This window comes from Vigna radiata, chromosome 1 (assembly GCF_000741045.1).
Source record: "Vigna radiata var. radiata cultivar VC1973A chromosome 1, Vradiata_ver6, whole genome shotgun sequence".
NCBI classification, from domain to species: domain Eukaryota; kingdom Viridiplantae; phylum Streptophyta; class Magnoliopsida; order Fabales; family Fabaceae; genus Vigna; species Vigna radiata.
Genome location: NC_028351.1, coordinates 10,059,048 through 10,077,931, shown reverse-complemented (window position 1 = coordinate 10,077,931; position 18,884 = coordinate 10,059,048). Strand labels below are relative to the sequence as shown.

The 18,884-nt window shown below is 31.1% G+C and overlaps 2 protein-coding genes across 10 annotated transcripts; one reads left to right on the top strand and one right to left on the bottom strand.

The window, feature by feature from the left end:
- Nucleotides 1-5,314: 5,314 nt before the first annotated feature.
- LOC106762989 (probable carboxylesterase 18) lies at nt 5,315-6,575 on the top strand. Its single transcript, XM_014647139.2, has one exon. It carries the CDS (start codon nt 5,439-5,441, stop codon nt 6,435-6,437), a length of 999 nt encoding a protein of 332 aa, XP_014502625.1. The 5' UTR covers nt 5,315-5,438; the 3' UTR covers nt 6,438-6,575.
- Nucleotides 6,576-7,224: 649 nt separating this feature from the next.
- LOC106762965 (probable carboxylesterase 18) lies at nt 7,225-15,298 on the bottom strand. 9 transcript variants are annotated; one of them, XR_002668983.1, is made up of 5 exons: nt 14,167-15,292; nt 11,892-12,185; nt 10,288-10,403; nt 9,467-9,527; nt 7,225-8,862 (listed from the first exon to the last, which is right to left on the bottom strand). XR_002668983.1 is itself a non-coding variant. In XM_022784447.1 (4 exons), exons 1-3 carry the CDS (start codon nt 15,051-15,053, stop codon nt 12,371-12,373), a joined length of 1,047 nt encoding a protein of 348 aa, XP_022640168.1. In that variant the 5' UTR covers nt 15,054-15,298; the 3' UTR covers nt 12,056-12,198; nt 12,342-12,370. The 9 variants fall into 9 exon arrangements, 4 of the variants coding, with proteins under 4 accessions (XP_022640164.1, XP_022640168.1, XP_022640176.1 ...); XR_002668984.1 differs by having other exon boundaries at nt 7,225-8,661; XR_002668982.1 differs by lacking the exon at nt 7,225-8,862 and having other exon boundaries at nt 9,391-9,527.
- Nucleotides 15,299-18,884: the final 3,586 nt, after the last annotated feature.

Here is an 18,884-nt window from a genome sequence, read left to right as displayed (position 1 = left end):
TTCTTTTCAATAATATATATATATATATATATATATATATATATATATATATATATATTAAGTATTGGTGGAAAGATAAAAAAACGTAAAAAGTTTCAACACGTAAAATATTTATAATATACTTGTAATTTTTCTGATTTCTTGTACAAGTTTTATTAAATAAAATAAATTAAGATATTTCCTGTATTTTATGTATCGTTTAAATTTTATTGAATGAAATTCTCTTCTTCTTAATTTAGTATTTTTTTTATTCTTAAAGAATTTTTACATTTTTTATTTTTTTAATTTTAGTTAATCACCCCAAAAATCAGGGTGATTAATCCATTAGAACAATTGAATAAATACAAAATACTTTTTTTAATAAATAAGACAATTTTATAAAATGTAGTAAATATTGTTGTAAAACATTCATCGTGTAACGTTCAATGCAACGTTAAAAATGTTATTGCAAAATAACATTGTAATGCAACGTCTATTCCTTTCATAATTTGTAATTATTAAGCAACGTTTAAATTTTAATTAAATCATTTTATGATTTTTAATTTCCTTTATTTAAATTGATTCTTTCCTAACTCTATAAATAGGAAACTCTTCTTCTATTCCAAGACACGCCAAAATCATTATTTCTCATTCTTCTCTTCTCTGAGTTTTATTCTCTAGTTCTTCTCTCTTTTCTAAAAATATTCTGGATCATTTTTATTCTCTCTTAAGATATCCTTGCTAGTTTTGAGATCCTCAGAAATATTCTGAGGAGTTCCTATTGTATCTTGGAGGACTTGCGCACACCGCGGATAAGTCCTTAAGGACAGTAACTCTACACGCCTCAAAAAATTTTGTTCGTGATTCTGTCAGCCTTTAACAACAAATATTATTTTAACCCACATAATCCTTTTTAATAAATCAATTACTTTCTCATACTTTTTTACCATATATATCCTATTCATATTTTGGTAATGCTTATTATCTTAAACAATATATAATATATTCAATATTTATATGTAATAACTGTAAAATGTTATTTGATAACTTTTTTATTAACAATATTTATGTATTGATGTAATAGAATACCCACGTCTTAATTATTTTTACATCCATTAATTTTATGAAAACTATTTAGGTAATAAAAAATTCCTATTTAATTATTATCGTATGTGAAAATTCTATAAACTCTACCAAGAAAAATCAACATAGGAATAATGTGAAATAGGTTTAGGTTTACATGTTCTTTGTGTTAAAAATCTCAAATTAATTACTGGCTAATTTTCTATCATCTCTTCTACTACTAAACTGTATCTCTTTTCACCAAAAGATAACCTATCTCACTTTCTTCTGTGGAAACAAAGAAAGAGTAAGTAAAAAACAAAAAATAATAATAAATGAATAAATAAATAAAAAATGTACCATCCCCATTTGAAGAAAATGATGTATCTTTGCACTAAGTTCAACTACTTTGTATTTATTCCATTAAATGGTGCTGTACAATACAGTTACATTACATATGCCCATCTTAAAGCCCATCATTGATTAGTACAACACACATTCATAACATTAGTTAGTTGAAGAATAAATGCAGGAAATAATTAATTAATTTGAAATCTTATAGGAGTGTGAAAGAAAAAGTTAATGTAAACCAAGTATTGATATACAAATATTTCTCAACAAAAGGCATGAAAATTTAATATTTCAACTATCTACAATGGTTTAGATTTGGTCTTGTGCATCGTTTACCAAAAAAAGAAAAAATACAAAAAACAAAGAGATTTATCAATTGAAAACTTCATTTTTTTTTATTTGACGTTTTTTTTAAGAATAGAAAAACAAAGAATGCACTTTCATGTTTAAAAACATTACAAAAAATTAAGTTAGGATGAAATTATATTGTTTCTTGAAAATTCAAAATTTGCTAGTTAATTTGTGAAATTTAGTTTTGTAAAAATTTCTTTGGTGGGGAATCATTAAAATAATAAGTATTTTATATATAGCTAATTACAAAATGTAAGTCAAATTAACATTTAATCAATAATAATCATAAATCAATTTATTAATGTTGATTAAAATATGATTAAGTTATGATTAAACTAATAAAAGGGTACAGACCAAACAGATAAGAATAGCAAAAACATACAACAAATTATCTGAAAATTAATACCACTCATCTGACCTATAGTAAAACAATAATGTTTTCAAAAAACTTAAATCAAACTTGTTGTTGACTTTCAATGCTTTACAGAATAATTTTTTCAAGATTTCAAAATTTGCACATATAATACGACAATGGTGAGGAATGATATATTAGAAGTGAGTTCTGATACCATATAAGAAATTCATCCAAAATACTTTTCTAACATGGTATCAGAGCTTGTCTGATCCGCTTCCGCTGTCTTTGTTGTCTGCCGGCGGTCGGCCGCCATGGCCGCCGGCAACCCCTAAAAGTTTCTTTTTCAACCTGTGCATTTATATGCATTTATGTTCATATATTTTTATACTCATATTCCTTGCTCTGATACCATATTAGAAGTGGGTTTTAGGCCTAACTCAACCCTACAAAACTGGCTTGTAAGGTGAGGTTTGCACCTCACTTATATATTATAAATTGGCCTTATCTCTAGTCGATGTGGGACTTCCAACATGATACCAAGATGATAAGAATGATGAACAATAATTATGATTAATTTTTAGGCCAATAATTTCGAAAAATAAATTTATAAAAGACATGATAAAAAAGATTAGTGAGTTGAAATAATTTGACTCTAAGAAAAATTACTTTTAAATAATTAATTTGTCTTATTATTTATGGTCATTATATATATCTTTGAAAAAAAAATCTACAACATTAAAGTAAAAGAGCTAAAATGCAAGAAACAATATCCCTAACATATCATGTGTAACTAATATGTTCAATTATAAATTGTTCCTATAATTTATCATTAATTAATTTTATCCTAATACCATCTATGTTGAATCATGTAAGTGATTAAGTGACTTATTCCTAACTTATTCCTTAAAGAAAGTATATCATGTGAGTTGGTGTGGAATAATTATGAGAATCATGTGAATGGTTAAGTGATTTATTCCTTAAAGAAAATATATCATGTGAGTTGGTGTGAAATAATTAATGGTTTGGAGTGTGAAATAGATGATAATATATTGTGCAAAATATATAATTTAAAGGACATATTTTAACTAACTTATAGTCTAAAAAAACATTAAAATATTAAAGGAAAATCTTGCATCAAACTCTTCCTACATCAAAGTATAGTTTATATAAATATGTGTTAGTACGGGTCAAATGAATCTTAGTGAGCAAAGAGAGATCTTTAACAAAGAGTCTAGATTTCGTAGATGTTAGAAATATGTCACTTTTAATTTTTCCTGAAAATTAGGAAAGTAAGTTTTTTTTTATACCTGATGAAATAAAATATTGTTGAAACAAAATATGTATATTATAATAAAAAAATTCTCCAAAATTGTGGAGTCTAAAAATATATATAAATTATGTCAATCTTACACTACAATAAAATCTTGAAATACCAATAAGTTTTAGAGACAAAATATAATTGATTATTATAATAAATAATTTACACATTTTAGTAATGTGTACTGGTTTTAGTAGATAAAAATACCCTTATATATATATATATATATATATATATATCACGATTCTAAGTTTTAAGTTTAAGTATATTTTAATAATTTTCATTCTCAGAACTAAAAAAACAAACCCTTACTCACCTCCTTCATTTCTCTTAACTCTTTCTCTTTCATCTCTTTCACTCCAACTTTTTATCTTTCATCCTTAATGTAGCCTGAATTGAAAAAATCAGAAACACTTGTCTAATCCTAATTCACTTTTCTTATTTATCCAATTTGTTTCTCTCTCATCTCCATACTCTCCCACACACAACAACCCGTGACACCGGAATTTATTACTCTTGCTTTGTTCGTTCATTTGTTTTCCACTTTAATAACAAAATAATTGATGATGTTGATGTTAATTTTTTATTAGAAGACTGTGTTATATATTTTTCGTTCTTATTATTATTAAATTTCATTTTTAAATTAAGTCATGGTGAATAAAACCTTCAAGAATCACAAAATTTTCATGCATCATTTGCATATCTAAACCACATTTCATTATATTTTTATCACAGTATACATTGTCATAACTTATCAATATAATTTGTCATATAGAATATATATATATATAAAGTTAAGAAAGTTAAGTTTTTTTCTATGATAATGTAATGTTGAACTATTTTTGCCTCTCGTCGCTTTCATAATAAGTAAGGTAAATGTGAACGAAATAATCCAAAGAAACTAGAAGTCAACATTTTTGTCGTTTAGAAGAAAATGGCAATTAGGGCTAAAATATACAGATCACGTAAGGAATGGTTTCAATTTTGCATATATTCCGCAAATAACACATTCCCAAAAGGAAAGGCACATTATGGATATTAATAACGTGTAAATAAAATATTTACGAAATCCAAATCTCATTAATAGATTAATCATCATATGTTTAATAACTTCACATAAAACTTCCTTTTTTCATTTAAAATTATATAGAATAAAATGATATAGAATAAAATGAAGATAAAATTATTTCTTGTAATAGACATTGTGTTTAATATTGTATCATATAAACGAATGGTCATTAAAAAAACAAACAGATGGTTTAACACTTTTAGATATTCAAATATAACACAAACACACCGGTCAAACAGTAACAGAACAGTAACGGAAGTCGGACTAACGATCTCAATAATAATACTTAAGAAACATTAAAAGTCGAGATTAAGGATAAGTACTAATTAACATAATAGGCTGAGAATGAGTCATAATTAAGATTCCATTAATCTTATGCTTATCTCAAAAACTACAAATAAGATGTCAACGATAAGAGATACATGATCGTATATATTATGAATTTTAGACTTGACTCTAATTCTTATTTTGATTATTTACTGATTTAAGCATCAAAATATCTTTAACAAATACTCCAGATCAATTTAAAATGAGAAAAAAAAGAATTTAATCGAAAAATTTAACTCCTCAAACAAACGACAATAAATAAAAGACATATTTTATAGAATTGTCCTACTCTACACCCCAAACAAATACCAAAATTAATGCAAACTAAACATTCTTACGTCAGATCTAACGTGTATGATATAAATCTAGGTAAAAATTCAGGAAAAATATATAAAAGAATATTATTTAGGAGATAAAATAATTCAAGGAAATATCTAAAATAAGAAGTAAAGATATTATAAATTATTTATTAACAAAAAGTTAATAAATTATTTAGACTAAAAGTAAAAGTTGTGGACCCACATATGTCGTTATTTGTTTGGTAAGATTACCAACTACCATTGCAGCTGTTCTTTTAAGAGTATTAAACTAAGACTTGCATTGTCACAAAAACCAAAACAAACACAATGACTTCTCAAACCCCAAAATCAAAGCTTGTTCTGCCACTCAGAACCCGAGCTGCGTTGTCCGTTCTCTCCGCCTTAACGGATTTCTCCCGTCGATCCGACGGCACCGTTAAACGCGGTTTCCTGAAAATCCTCGATATTAAGAGCCCATGCAAAGCCAAATCCGTTAACGGCGTTTCTACTAAAGACGTCACTGTTGACAAGTACAGAAAACTCTGGATTCGTGTCTACACTCCCACATCCTCCTCTGGTGACGGAGTTCTTCCCGTCGTCATTTTCTTCCACGGCGGCGGCTTCACTTTCCTCTCGGCGGACTCCTTTGCTTATGACGCTGTGTGCCGGCAATTCTGCCGCCGAACCCCTGCCGTTGTTGTCTCCGTGAACTATCGCCCCACGCCGGAGCACCGGTTCCCTTGTCAATACGACGACGGCGAGGACGTCCTCAAGTTCCTTGCCGGAAATCCCTCGGTGCTGCCGGAAAATGCTGACTTGAAAAAGTGCTTCCTCGCCGGTGACAGCGCCGGCGCGAATTTGGCTCACCACGTGGCAATTCGGGTCGCGAAGTCGGGGCTCCGTGGAGTTCGGCTGGTGGGGTTGGTTTCCATTCAGCCGTGGTTTGGAGGGGAGGAGCGTACTGATTCGGAGCTGAAATATAAGGATGCACCGCTGGTTTCGATATCAAGAACCGATTGGCTGTGGAAGGCGTTTTTGCCGGAGGGATCAGATCGCGACCACTGGGCGGTAAATGTGAGCGGAGCGAATTCGGAGGATTTGTCGGGTCTGGATTACCCGAATACCCTTGTGATTGTGGGTGGATTTGACCCGTTACAAGATTGGCAAAGAAGGTACTGTGAGTGGTTGAAAAAATCAGGGAAAAAGGTTCAATTGATTGAGTATCCAACCATGTTTCATGCATTTTATATTTTTCCTGAATTGCCAGAGTCATCTCGATTGGTCTCACAGGTCAAAGATTTCATCACCACACAATCTCTTATTTGAAATTATCATTGTTGAATGTAAAAATCAAATATATTGTTGGAGTCTACTGTTAAAGGTTTGGCAAGTTTTTTCTTTGGGCCTTAAAAATATTTAGTATTTGTATTTCTATAATTTTATCGTTGTTTAATAATATATGCTATTTTCAATCAATACAAATGAAAATCAGTTTTATTTGAAAAGGAACTCACTTCCGAACTTCTTTTAGGACCTATTACTTCAATGGAAACATGTCCCTGAAAATATATTCACTTAAACACTTTGAGTCAACTTATAATGATAAATACTTCAAATGCTAGTTATAAATTGTACATGTTACTAAATCTCATGAGTCAACATAGTTTGTGAATATGATTTTCTACATATGTCTCATAACATAATATTCACACTTAGAACTCACGATAACGCAAGCACATCAAATTAAATTCATAAAATATCATAAACTTTATAATTATATTTCAATAGTTTAAAATATTAACTAATTATTATTGGCTTAATGAACTATAACTTCTTTCTAAAAGTGATATGTGTTCCCTACTACCTCAAATAAGACCTAACCACTCTATAAAATTTAATTTTGTGTCTAATATGGAACTTAATAAAATTAAATTATATAACACGACAAATAAATTATTAAAAAATTACGCCATTAGTATACATTTAATTGTCAAATTATTAGATTTCTTATATAATGAACATAAAAGAACAATAAGAGACTCTCGAGGAAGAATTAGCAACTGTCATTGACTCCTGCAAATTCAAACAATATTAGATACAATTAAGCTTTACATAAATATAATTTAATTTATAAAAATTCCTACTTACAATTGCAAATAAGGTGTTATGTAGACTTATTATTTTCCCTTTTCAAAGGCCTTTAATGGGTACTTTTACATCTCTTCACCTTTATTCCCAACTCCTTGGATGACAACAGGATCAATAAATCCATATATATGATCATTCTTCCTCTCAAAGAATATATGATGTAAATATCTTAAACATTGAAAATGAATAATGTTAAAATAACTTATTAAATATTTTCAAACTTCATAAAAGTAAAAATTTACTTACACACCAACCTAAGTTATAATACTGATATGCATAACATATCAATGCTAAAGATAACGTCAAAAAAGTCCTTATAACAAAAAAACTGAGGCAGGATGTCCTATTTGTGAATCAAGGAGACATTTTGTGTGGTGTTTTTTTCATCTTCCTCTTTTGTACGAAATATCCATGAAGCATCCAAATTGCTTCTCTTTCTCCTTCCTTGAGTGGACTTTAGGGTAAAGAAGGGGCTTCTCATGAGCTTCAATCTTTCTCTTCCCTTTTTGTTTTTTTTTTCCTGTCTTCTCCCTCATCATTTTCACTCCCTTTTCTCTCTTCTTTCCCTCTCATCTTCTCAACCTCAACCTTTTCTCCATGAGTTTGTTCCTCCTCATCAAATCTCTTATCTTTTCTCTCCACCTCTCTCCACAACCATCTTGCCACTTCTAATCATAATGGCATTACATTCCTCCTTAGGGTTAACTTCGGTGTTGGCCACAAAATTCTTGTCAGATTTCTCCTCTAACTTCTTACCCAATTGCCCAACCTGTGTCTCCAAATTCCTAGAGGAAGCTTCAATGCTTTTGTGATTGGAGATGGACACTTGCATGAACTGTTGGAGTGTTTCCTCCAACTTCGAGGTCTTGTTAGATAAAGAGGGATGTGGTTGATATTGTTGTTGTGGTGGTCTGTTTGATGGCCCAGCTTGCCCTTGGCCCATGCTTGGATGAGGTCTCCACCCTTGGTTGTAGTTACCTTGGCGGCCCTGATTACCCATATAGTTCACTTCTTCTTAGGAGTTGGCTTGCATGGCACACTAACGATTTATATGTTCTCCACCACACAACTCACACTCTTTATGTTGGGCATGTGACACATTTTGGAGCTCTTTAGGCAATTGAGAGAGTTTCTTCATTAAGGCCTCAAGTTGTTGAGTCATTATCTTATTTTTAACTAATACAGCATCTTGAGATTGTAGTTGAAGAACTCCTTTTTATTGGAACTGAGCTCTTTCATTTTGCATCTCATTGTCATTAGCAGTCATGTTCTCTAACTGAGGCATCCAACATCAATTTAGTATGAGATTTGGGTCCTCCAAGAAACTAATGATCACCGTAGGTTCATCAAATCCATGAGTGAGTTTTTCGCAGTAGGCCTTTGAATCTATCTCATGCTTGGCCTAAAGTTTCATCCATACCCTGTTAGAAAGAAGAGATTTTCTACTTCCTTTTTTTTATCTTGGAGTGAGGAAAGTACTTATTAAGAAACTTGGCCACCACATCTTCCCACACAATGAAGTTATTTTCAGGAAATGAATTTAGCCACATCTTGGCATTACCATCCAAAGAGAAAGGAAACAAGCTAAGTCTGATAACCTCATCTGGCACATCATGAATCTTCACGGTATTACAAATCTACTACTACAAAAAAGTGCATAGATAACACTTTTTTTATCATAGATAGTTTTTTTTAAGCGCTTATAAAGAAGCGTTATCTATTGTCAAACACCAATAGATAGTGCTTATTTAAAAAAACGCTATCTATTGGTCTAAATTTTAAAAAAAATAATAATAATTTTTTAACAAAAGATTTTGTAAAATATAAAATATTTTTTTAAAAGAAAATATAAATATTAGTTCTATTATGTAAAAACCTGTGTTATCTATTGGTTCTATTATATATAAAAAGATACAAAATATCAAGAAAAATATGACAAAGACAAAAGTCTCAAAAAAAATGTTCATTACTTAATTGTATGAATAAAAATTATTTGTACAATAATATTTCAAAATATAATTGTTAAGTCGTCTAATATGTGTAATGACATACATTGTTTTACAAGACAATATATACAATCATAATATATATATATATATATATATATATATATATATATATATATATATAACCTATATGTACCTTTAAGCATGTACATCACTGTAACATAACTTATAAGCATGTACTAATGACATATAAACACCAACCTTTTCTAACTTCAATGATTTGATTTCCACGATATTGTTGAGATCTTCACTTAGAAAAATACTACAACAAAAAAAAATATAAAATTAGTCAATTAATATTTTACTACAAATTAATTATAACAATGAAGATAATATAGACATGTTGGAATTGTCTCTCTTTCAGAGTATGTGATAGTTCCCTTAAGACAAGATAAAATAATTGTCACATGTAATGGTTAAGACAAGATAAAATAATTGTCACATGTAATGGTTATGGGCATGTGCAATCAACATATTCATACGAGGGCGAGGAATCATTAAATCATTATGTTTGATCTTGGTAGTTGCTGGAAAGTTGAGTAAAAAATGTTATACATTAATAACTCGATTGTTATTACATTAAAAAAATATGGATTCTCGTAATAGGAAAGATAAAATATAGAGAATCTAAACACTAAAAAGAATGATCAGTTAAAAATAAGTGTTTTTCGTCTAAGCTTCTACTTCAATTTAGGCATAAACAATTTTTATTGTTTCAATAATAAAAATTAGCACAACACACATTAACATAATATGAAGTTGCTAAACATCCACTGCCTTAAACTTTAGTTCTAATAAATAAAATTATTTCTGTTGATCAAAATCATTATATATAAGATGTAATAATATAATGTGACGTAACACAGCGCATGAATAACTCATGCTTATTGAAGTATCATAAAATATTATACTTATGGACTCACGAGATAAACAATAATGCAACAACGCCTTTTACTTGTTCATTATGCTTATTTAATATATTTTTTCTAAAGAATGTTCTGTGCAGTATAACCTCAAATTACCTTATAAATTACTATAGCCATTTGCCTTTCATGAGTGCCTCCCTCAGGATCACAACAACAGCCTCCCTCTTAACCCATTTTTCTTTCAATGAGGATCTGGTTGCATTGAGGCATGCCTGAGGAATAAAAATTGGCCAGTAATACAAAAATTTTATAGGGGAGAAAAGAAATAAAAAAATAAGTACATACATTATACCCCAAATAATATAGTCAGTTTATCAACCAATAAACATTATTGGACATCACATAAACAAATAACTCTAACTCTACACATGGCAGAATGGTGGTTTTCTGCTGAATGAAAATATTAACAGTAGCACAAGCAAGAAAGTCTGCCAAAATAAACTCCGATATTGTTGACATAAACTAGATTGATACAAACCATTGATATAAAAAAAAATAAAAATTATAACTAATGAAAGTGGAATATGTTGTTAAGACACTCTAAAAAATAGTAATGTCACAAGTAAAACTAGACTAAACCTCGTAGCTTATATATAATGTTATTTTAGACTTCTAACATAAATCCAATAAGCAAATACATGTACATTATAAGCTCTTAACAAGAAGTGTGTAAAATTGGGAGATTATGTTACCAATGCAAAATATTGCATTTCAGATAGTCAGGTTGACAGAGTCAACACTACATTCCTATGCATGTCTATTAAATAGTTAAAGCATTAGTTAATCTCTCACGTTGATAGACATTTTGGTTTTCATATATTTGGATACTCGAAAGAAGGAGATTCGTTTTGATCACTACAGTAACAAAAGTCTACTCATGTAAAAAGGGTACTTAAATGAAACTGAAGAAGAAAAACAAGAAGTAACAACATTAAACAAAAATTTAAATTCAATGAGCAAACAAATTGATAGGTGATAGGAAACAGAACAATCATGAGATAAAGTGCACACATGCCTAATAGGAGTCACAGAGCTCACTACTTTGCATATAAAATTGGATACCATCTCGTCCAACAGTTGTCATTTTCTGTGATGCACTTTTCTCACAGATCAAGCAACAATGAAACAACTAGCAGCATCAGTAATGATGCAACTACCAAAAATGGCAGAAAAATATCTAGTAGCAGAAGAACAACTAAGCAGCAGTAACAATAATCACAAATAGTAAGGGATAATCAAGAAGTGGGGTGCGAAATGAGCCAAGGGAAACATAACATGCAATACTACTTGGAGAAATTACATGGTGCAGCACCATTATAAAATGGATGTGGAGGTCAACCTACAAACTTGTATATGAACTTGTAATTTTACGCGATATCACCTCTAAGTTCACCAAGAAATTACTTTACAATCAACTCAGACCCAATTTACAGGAGTGCGCTAGTTAACAAGTTTATGAGTTGACACTATAGTTTAACAACTATGCTTCCAGCCACATTAAATGGCTTGGTATCTGAGCCTTGGGATCAAGGTTGTATCAAACCTTCATTCACATAACAAAAAAATCACCATGTTCAGGATCACCATTCACCATTCACCAAGACCTTGAAACTAAAAAATTATGCACATTCAAACTAAAAAAAACTCATGAAGTGAATCCAAAATTCTTAGAAACAACCAAAGTCCGAATAATAATATACCTTGTTTTGAGAATTCAAATTGCTGATGAAAATTGCCTCACCGACATTGAATATCAGGTAAGTGCCTTTCCCATCAAAATTTGGATTAGCCATTGAACTACTTGTACTGGAGGCTCCAATGGAACCAATCCTACTGTTCCCTCCATTATTCTTGCTACTACCGTTGCCTCCAAAAAAACTAAGTGCTCGGCTTCCGTTGCTTCCTCCCAATAATCTAGCTGCCGCAGACTATACCCCACTACTAGCACTGAAACTTGAGGATGACGTAGTTGGTGTAGACGATGCAGGCTTGTCCTGTCAGGGTTACCTAATCGTTCAATCAAACAAGCAATGCACACTCATATGTCAAGACAAGCATCGTGTTGACACAATAAATAGTAACGAAAGATAAAGCATTATAGAATTCCCCGAAACTATAATAAAATAATAGCTAAAAGACAATAAACTCACATGTGAAATTGAATGCCAAGGTTAATTACTCATCCCAAAATGCCAACATTCCCCTAAAACATTATCGCAACGATTGAATTTAGAAGAGAAAATCAGAACTCGAATGAGTCATGATTAGAGAATATAATGAATATCAAGGAAACACCTAGGAATGAATCAAAGCAGAAAAAAAAACAATGTAAAAAGATAGATTATAAAATTAAACAAAATAAGCAAGGAAGATGTGTAGCATCACGTGTGACTCTGTTAGGGTTTGGAAGGTCCAGCAATGGCTTCTAAGCTGCCAGCACGAATCAGAGGGGACGCCAATGATGCAAAATGGGAATAGACAAGTACATAGTCTTTCTCTACAGACTGCATTGAACGGGAATCTGAATACAAAATCAAATATTAGAAACTGTAAAGAAAACAATGCAAAAATGAGAATACAACATACAAGGTTTTGACAAATGAGTACCGGCATCAACAACCTTCCCCATCTTACAACTTGCAATAGTTGGAGACATATCGGACAGAGAGTTTGGGAGAAGAACACGAGAGAACTTACTGGCTGAACGAAGATCTCTCACATGAGCACGATGTCCAAAAACGGTTAGTGAGCACGATTAAAACGCGTTTTGAAGGTATGACGCAATCTGAAAAACGCATTTTCATGAAAAAGGGCAAAGGAGAAACGAAACAGAGAAGAGAAGGAGAGAACTTGATTCCGGAACCCAGTAGACAAACGAAGCAGCTTGCCTCAAGCACAGGTGATAGGTGATGAAAAGGGCACAATGAACGAAGGAATGAGCAAGACAACGTGGAATAGCGAAACTGGGAAGGAAAATCTGTTTTAAAAAATTTTAAAATAGACAGTGCTTATTCTTTAAAATGCTATCTATTTGATCTATTTTAAATTATAAATTAAAAAAATAAAAATAAATAATTATAACTAACGCTTATTTAAAAAAACGTTATTTATTATTATATTTACAGTTATTTAAAAAAAAGCTATCTATTCTTTTGCATATTCATAAACAGTGTTTATTTAAAAAAGTACTGTTTATTTATTGTTATCTATAAATAATTCAAATAATTCTGTAGTAGTCTATGAAGGTGGTCAGATGATTATAAGGCTATCATACAGAAGCTAGCAGAAAGCTTGGATCAAGTCCTAACATGGATGGAAGAAAGGGCATTCCAAAGATGTCTTGCAGGGATTCAACGAGACAGAAATCAAATGTTAACAAAATATGCAAAGATTCTTGTACTGTGATTCTGTTTTGCTTGAAGTTGAAAGGCAAAAATCTGCTTTTGGACATGTTGATGATTGGGCAATTGAGTTCTTAAAACTGACTGAGTATGATGTCTCCGCCACTTTAATGCAGGTATTTTCTTCATTTGTCAAAACAATTTTAGATTTCAGCAAGCTATTAGCAACTAGGTGTAATGGTAATCAAATCCAGACAACATAGAGAAAGAAAACAAAGTTGGAAGAAACAAAAACTTTCCATTGATATCTATGAAATTTCATTAATTTCCAATTTCTAATTTAGTTATGAAAGTGTAGGAGAATATGGTTTCCTATGATATCATTATGCTATGGGATTATATAATAATAATAATAATTAAATATAAATGCTTTCCTATAATAAATACTTACAAGAATATAACAAACAAGATTAATGAATTCTATTCGGCGAGTTTCTTATTGATGAAATCCTTGATTTGTGTTATCATTTGAGAAGACTCAGCCAAATCAGGAAAAATATAAAAAGCATGAAACATCTTTGGATATTCAACCAATTGGGCCTTTTTACCCGATTTTATTAACCACTCGTAATACCTCCTTTGCCAATCTTGTAAAGGATCAAACCCACCAACAACCACAACGCTATCCGGGTAATCCAAACCCGACAAATCCTCCGAATTCGGCCCACTCACGTTGCATGCTCTGTGGTCACGATCCGACCCCTCAGGCAAAAACGCCTTCCACATCCAATCGCTCCTCTCCGTTGACACCAGCGGCGCACCTTCAAACCTCACCTCAGCCTCCGTCCGCTCCTCCCCACCGAAAAAAGGCTGGATCGCCACCAACCCGACCACCCGGATTCTCCGAAGCCCTGAATTCCCATCCCGGTTTTCCCCGATTCCCATCTTCCCGACCCGAACTGCCACGTTGTGAGCTAAGTTAGCCCCCGCGCTGTCGCCGGCAAGGAAACATTTTGACACATCAGCGTTTTCCGGCAGTACCATGCAATTCTCGTCGAGGAAGTGGAGGAAGAGCTCACCGTCGTCGTACTGCGACGGGTACCGGTGCTCCGGTGTGAGGCGGTAGTTGACAGAAACAACGACAGCGGGGACGTGGCGACATATTCGGCGACATACGCCGTCGTAGCCGAGGGAGTCCGGCGAGAGGAACGCGAAGCCGCCCCCATGGAAGTAGACGACGACAGGGAGGGTGCCGGCGGCAGGGGAGACTGCGGGGGCGAAGACTCGGAACCAGAGTTTGTTTTCGGCGTCAATGGTGACATCTTTAGAGGTAACACCGTTAACGGGTGAGGAACTGGCGTGTGCCTTGAGATCGAGAAGGTTCGTTAGACAGCGATTGATGGTGCCGTTAGAGCGACGCGCAGCGTCGGTAATCGTAGAAATAAAGGATATTGAAATGCGTGCCTTCCATGGTATAACCGGTTTAGGTTTTGCCGTTTCAGAGCCTTTGGATAGCGCCATTGTCGTTTCTGCGTTTCCAAGAATGAGAAAAGCTTCAGATGGGAAAATTGCAGAGCAACGACAACATTCGCCAACACGACACTTATTTCATCTTTCTGTCGTAAAAGGTAAGTGGTCGTTATTTATCCCATCACCATATGAGAATAAAAGCTTCCATTTCAAATATGAAAAATTATATTTTGGTGATTTCAGTTAAATCACCAAAATATCTAAATACTCCTTCCCTAAATTAGACTTCATGCCTTTCGCCCAATAGATCATTATATTTCTAAATATTTTTTCATATGCTTTAAATATTTAATATGATCATTATTATTTTTTGTCTTATCTAATATGGATTCACAATTTATTCCAATTCTTATATTTGATGAAAATATTCATGTATTTTATTTGAATGATACTTCATTGATGAATTGTAGTTGTGGTCATCGTCCTATAGTTATGATATTTTAAGTAAATTGAATGACTTTGAACCTAAAACCTAGTGGCCATGGAACGAGGAAAATACATTAACTCTTTTAATAAATTTATAGAGAACATTTCATTTCTTACAAGATTGTTATTAGACGCATTAATCGAATGAAATTGAGTTCATGTTATGCTCTTATAAACAGTATTACAATAGATTTCGTGTTAAAATGTATTTTAAATTTCATAATCTATTTGGATCTTCTTTTTTATATTATATACTGTGAGGGAAAAGTATTGCATATTAATTGAAAATTACTTTATATATAATCTTTAAATTAAATTATAAAATCAATATCTTTTAATGGTATAATTTTATATTTTACTGAGAGTGTCAAAATAAATTCTAATTACTAATGTTTCGGTATGAGGTCGAGTCACCTAAACTCTTCACAATTTCCCTGTTTGATCGTCCGTTCTTCTCGTCCTCTCTGTCTTCCTCCGTCCAAGTCCGTTCGGGAGGGTACCTGTCAAAGGTCTTCTGATGCTAAAGTTAGTTAACCAGTTCATTTTGTATTCAAAGTGCAGTCTTAAATGCACAATAAATGAATCCACTTACCTCTCACCTTTGACTTCTATATATAGCACTAGTTATGGACTTGAGATATGTAAAACCTTAATCAAGGCTCAATCACAGTCCAATAACCTTTAATCTCATCTTACCTTAACTTAATCTGTTTCTTTCTTAATTTTGGCATGATCCATCCGGGATGACCGTTCGTCTCATCGTACTCACTAAGCTGTCCAAGAGGTCTAGGGGTTCCCAGTACAACTAACATTCTATATCAATACAAATGTTTAAACATAATCATCTTAAGAACTTCTTTTTGATATCTCTATGATCATCATTCACATAATTTACATCCTTAAGTTTCTTAATTTTAAGTCTATTTTCAAAACAATAGACTTAATAAATATGCGATGGTATTTTGGTAACTTTAAGTATGTTAATATCTTAAGAGACTTAAATTTTGGTTTTAAGTATGTTGGAACAATCAGACTTAAATTTTGTATCGATTGAATTTCTTATCATACTTAAATGAATATTTTAAGTCTCTAATAAAACAATAAGACTTTAATTTTGTATATATTAATCTGTGAGACCTAAATCTAAGTTTAACCTAATGAAAACTTTTTTTCTATTCAAAACAGAACACTCCTTTCTTCATTTTCTTCTATCTTTAGAAATTTCTTCTTCTCTCCATTCTTCTCCATGTCCAATTCCAACGAACTCATGTCCATGCTGCTAGTTGTGTGTCTCTCATACTTGCTTGTGCCCTCCATTTTCGTAGTCATCGCCTTGCACGCCGTTGTTTCGTCTCTCGCGGGCCTTTGCATCGTCCCCTCTCATAAGGTGACGCTTCCTATCTCACAGGCCGCATCGTCAACTCAGGAGTTAGAACTAGAAGAGAGAGGGGAGAGAATGCTCGACGAACGAGTTTTAGAGAGATAATCGATATTTTAAGAAACGAAACCTTTTAACCGAATTTCTATTTTACCTTTAATTTATTTTAACATAAAATAACATAGTTCAATTATTTAAAACACGTATCAACTTCTAAAACTCTATTTTCTATATTCTCGAAAAAATACTAAGAAATAAATATTGGGTTGATAATATACTAAAATGAATTATTAAATTTTATACTTTGAAAAAATAATTAAAGTTAAAAGTTAAGAGAATGATATTAATTTTTTAATTAAAATTAGTTATTGACATATATTTTCTCTTTTAAATTTTTTAAATTTTTTAAATTTTTTTGTACTTTAAAATAATTTTAAAATATAGAGCATAAGTAAACTACTGCAACTATTTTCGTTCTTCAATATATTTGGATTTTGATATGTATGAGTTTAGGAAAAAATATTGATAAATAGATTCCTTCAAAAACATCTACCAAAATTTGTTAAATCAAAATGTGTACTTGTTCCAAAAAGTTAATTAAATTTCACATCAATAAACTTCCATGTTAAAATTAATTAAATATTTCAAAATTAAATTTAATAACTATTAACTCAAACTTGGAAACTATTTTAATTTATCAATTAAAAATTAATTATTATGTTTTTTAAACTATTTTAATTATCAACAAATTAGTTTATAAATTAATATCTAAATTAGTCACTATAGTAACTAATTATATTTTGTCACTAAAATTTGTTATTGTTAAATGATTTTCTTGTAGTGATATTTTTCGTGAAAAAAATTATTATGATAGAAAAGTGAACTAATTTAGTTTGATTTATAAAAAATAATATAATTAATTTAATGTTTTATTTCCACGTATTTATGTAGATTTCTTTTATAATAGATATAATTTGATTATATTTTGTGAAATATAACTTTTATCATGGGCTTTGTATGGTTCTCAATATTTTGTATTCTTTTATTTTATTTAATTTTTTTTATTTTTGATAAATTTTCATATGATGATAAATGATGGGTGAACTTTTAAATATTAATATAACTAAGACGTCAAAATTCATAATAATATTTAAGATGACCTTATTTAAAAATGTATCTTATTGTATATTTTTCTTTCTGTATACAAGATAAAAGTATTTATAAGAAGATAATTTCTCTCAACAAATGTCCTTCTTAATCCTCAGATAATATTTTTTTTTATAAAGGAAACTCATCCAGATATATCATGAAGTCAACATAGAGATATTTATTATAGGGGTGTTGTTCCCTCCATCACTCCAAGTGTTCCTGCATCTCTTTATTATTTTTTTTAATTCCAAAAATATTCTACACATCTTCACTATTTTTTTTTATTCCAAAAATACCCTACACCTCTCCATTATCCTCAACAATATTTTTATTTCTCTTTCTGCATTAATATGGAGCATTTACACTTTCCCTTAAATAAGTTTGATTCAATCTTATTTTCAATACATTTTTTTCTTCAAATTACTTAATAGTAAAATTTTGTACTAAATTTCTCGAAAAATTGTTTATATATATATATATATATAGGGGTTTGTTAACACGCGTACGCCTGTTTTTCAGTTGGTACGTTTTAATAATGTGTACCGGATTATAGTAGACAAAAATACCATAATTTGTCATGGATTCCAAGTTTTAAGGTTGAGGATATTTAAATAATTTCCATTCTCAAAACTAAAAAGAAAAAAGAAACCCCCAAACCCTTACTCACCTCCCTCATTCCTCTCAACCCTTTCTCTTTCATCTCTCTCACTCCAACATTTTCTATGTCATCCGCCCCAATTGAAAAAAAAAATCAGAAACCCTTTGTCATAAGAGATATTTTCTCTCTCATCTCAACATTTTCTCTGTCATCACTCCAACATTTTTTCTCTCATCTCAACCCAATTGAAGATGGTGGTGGTAATTTGAAT

Coding starts and splice junctions, on each gene's coding strand:
- LOC106762989 (XM_014647139.2), top strand. CDS start 5,439: ATGACTTCTCAAACCCCAAAATCAAAGCTTGTTCTGCCACTCAGAACC.
- LOC106762965 (XM_022784443.1), bottom strand. CDS start 15,053: ATGGCGCTATCCAAAGGCTCTGAAACGGCAAAACCTAAACCGGTTATA. Junction 12,713..14,166: donor TTACAAGATTGGCAAAGGAG/GTATTACGAGTG, acceptor TTTTGTATTCAG/ATTCCCGTTCAATGCAGTCT. Junction 12,186..12,576: donor AAACCCTAACAGAGTCACAC/GTGATGCTACAC, acceptor TAACCCTGACAG/GACAAGCCTGCATCGTCTAC.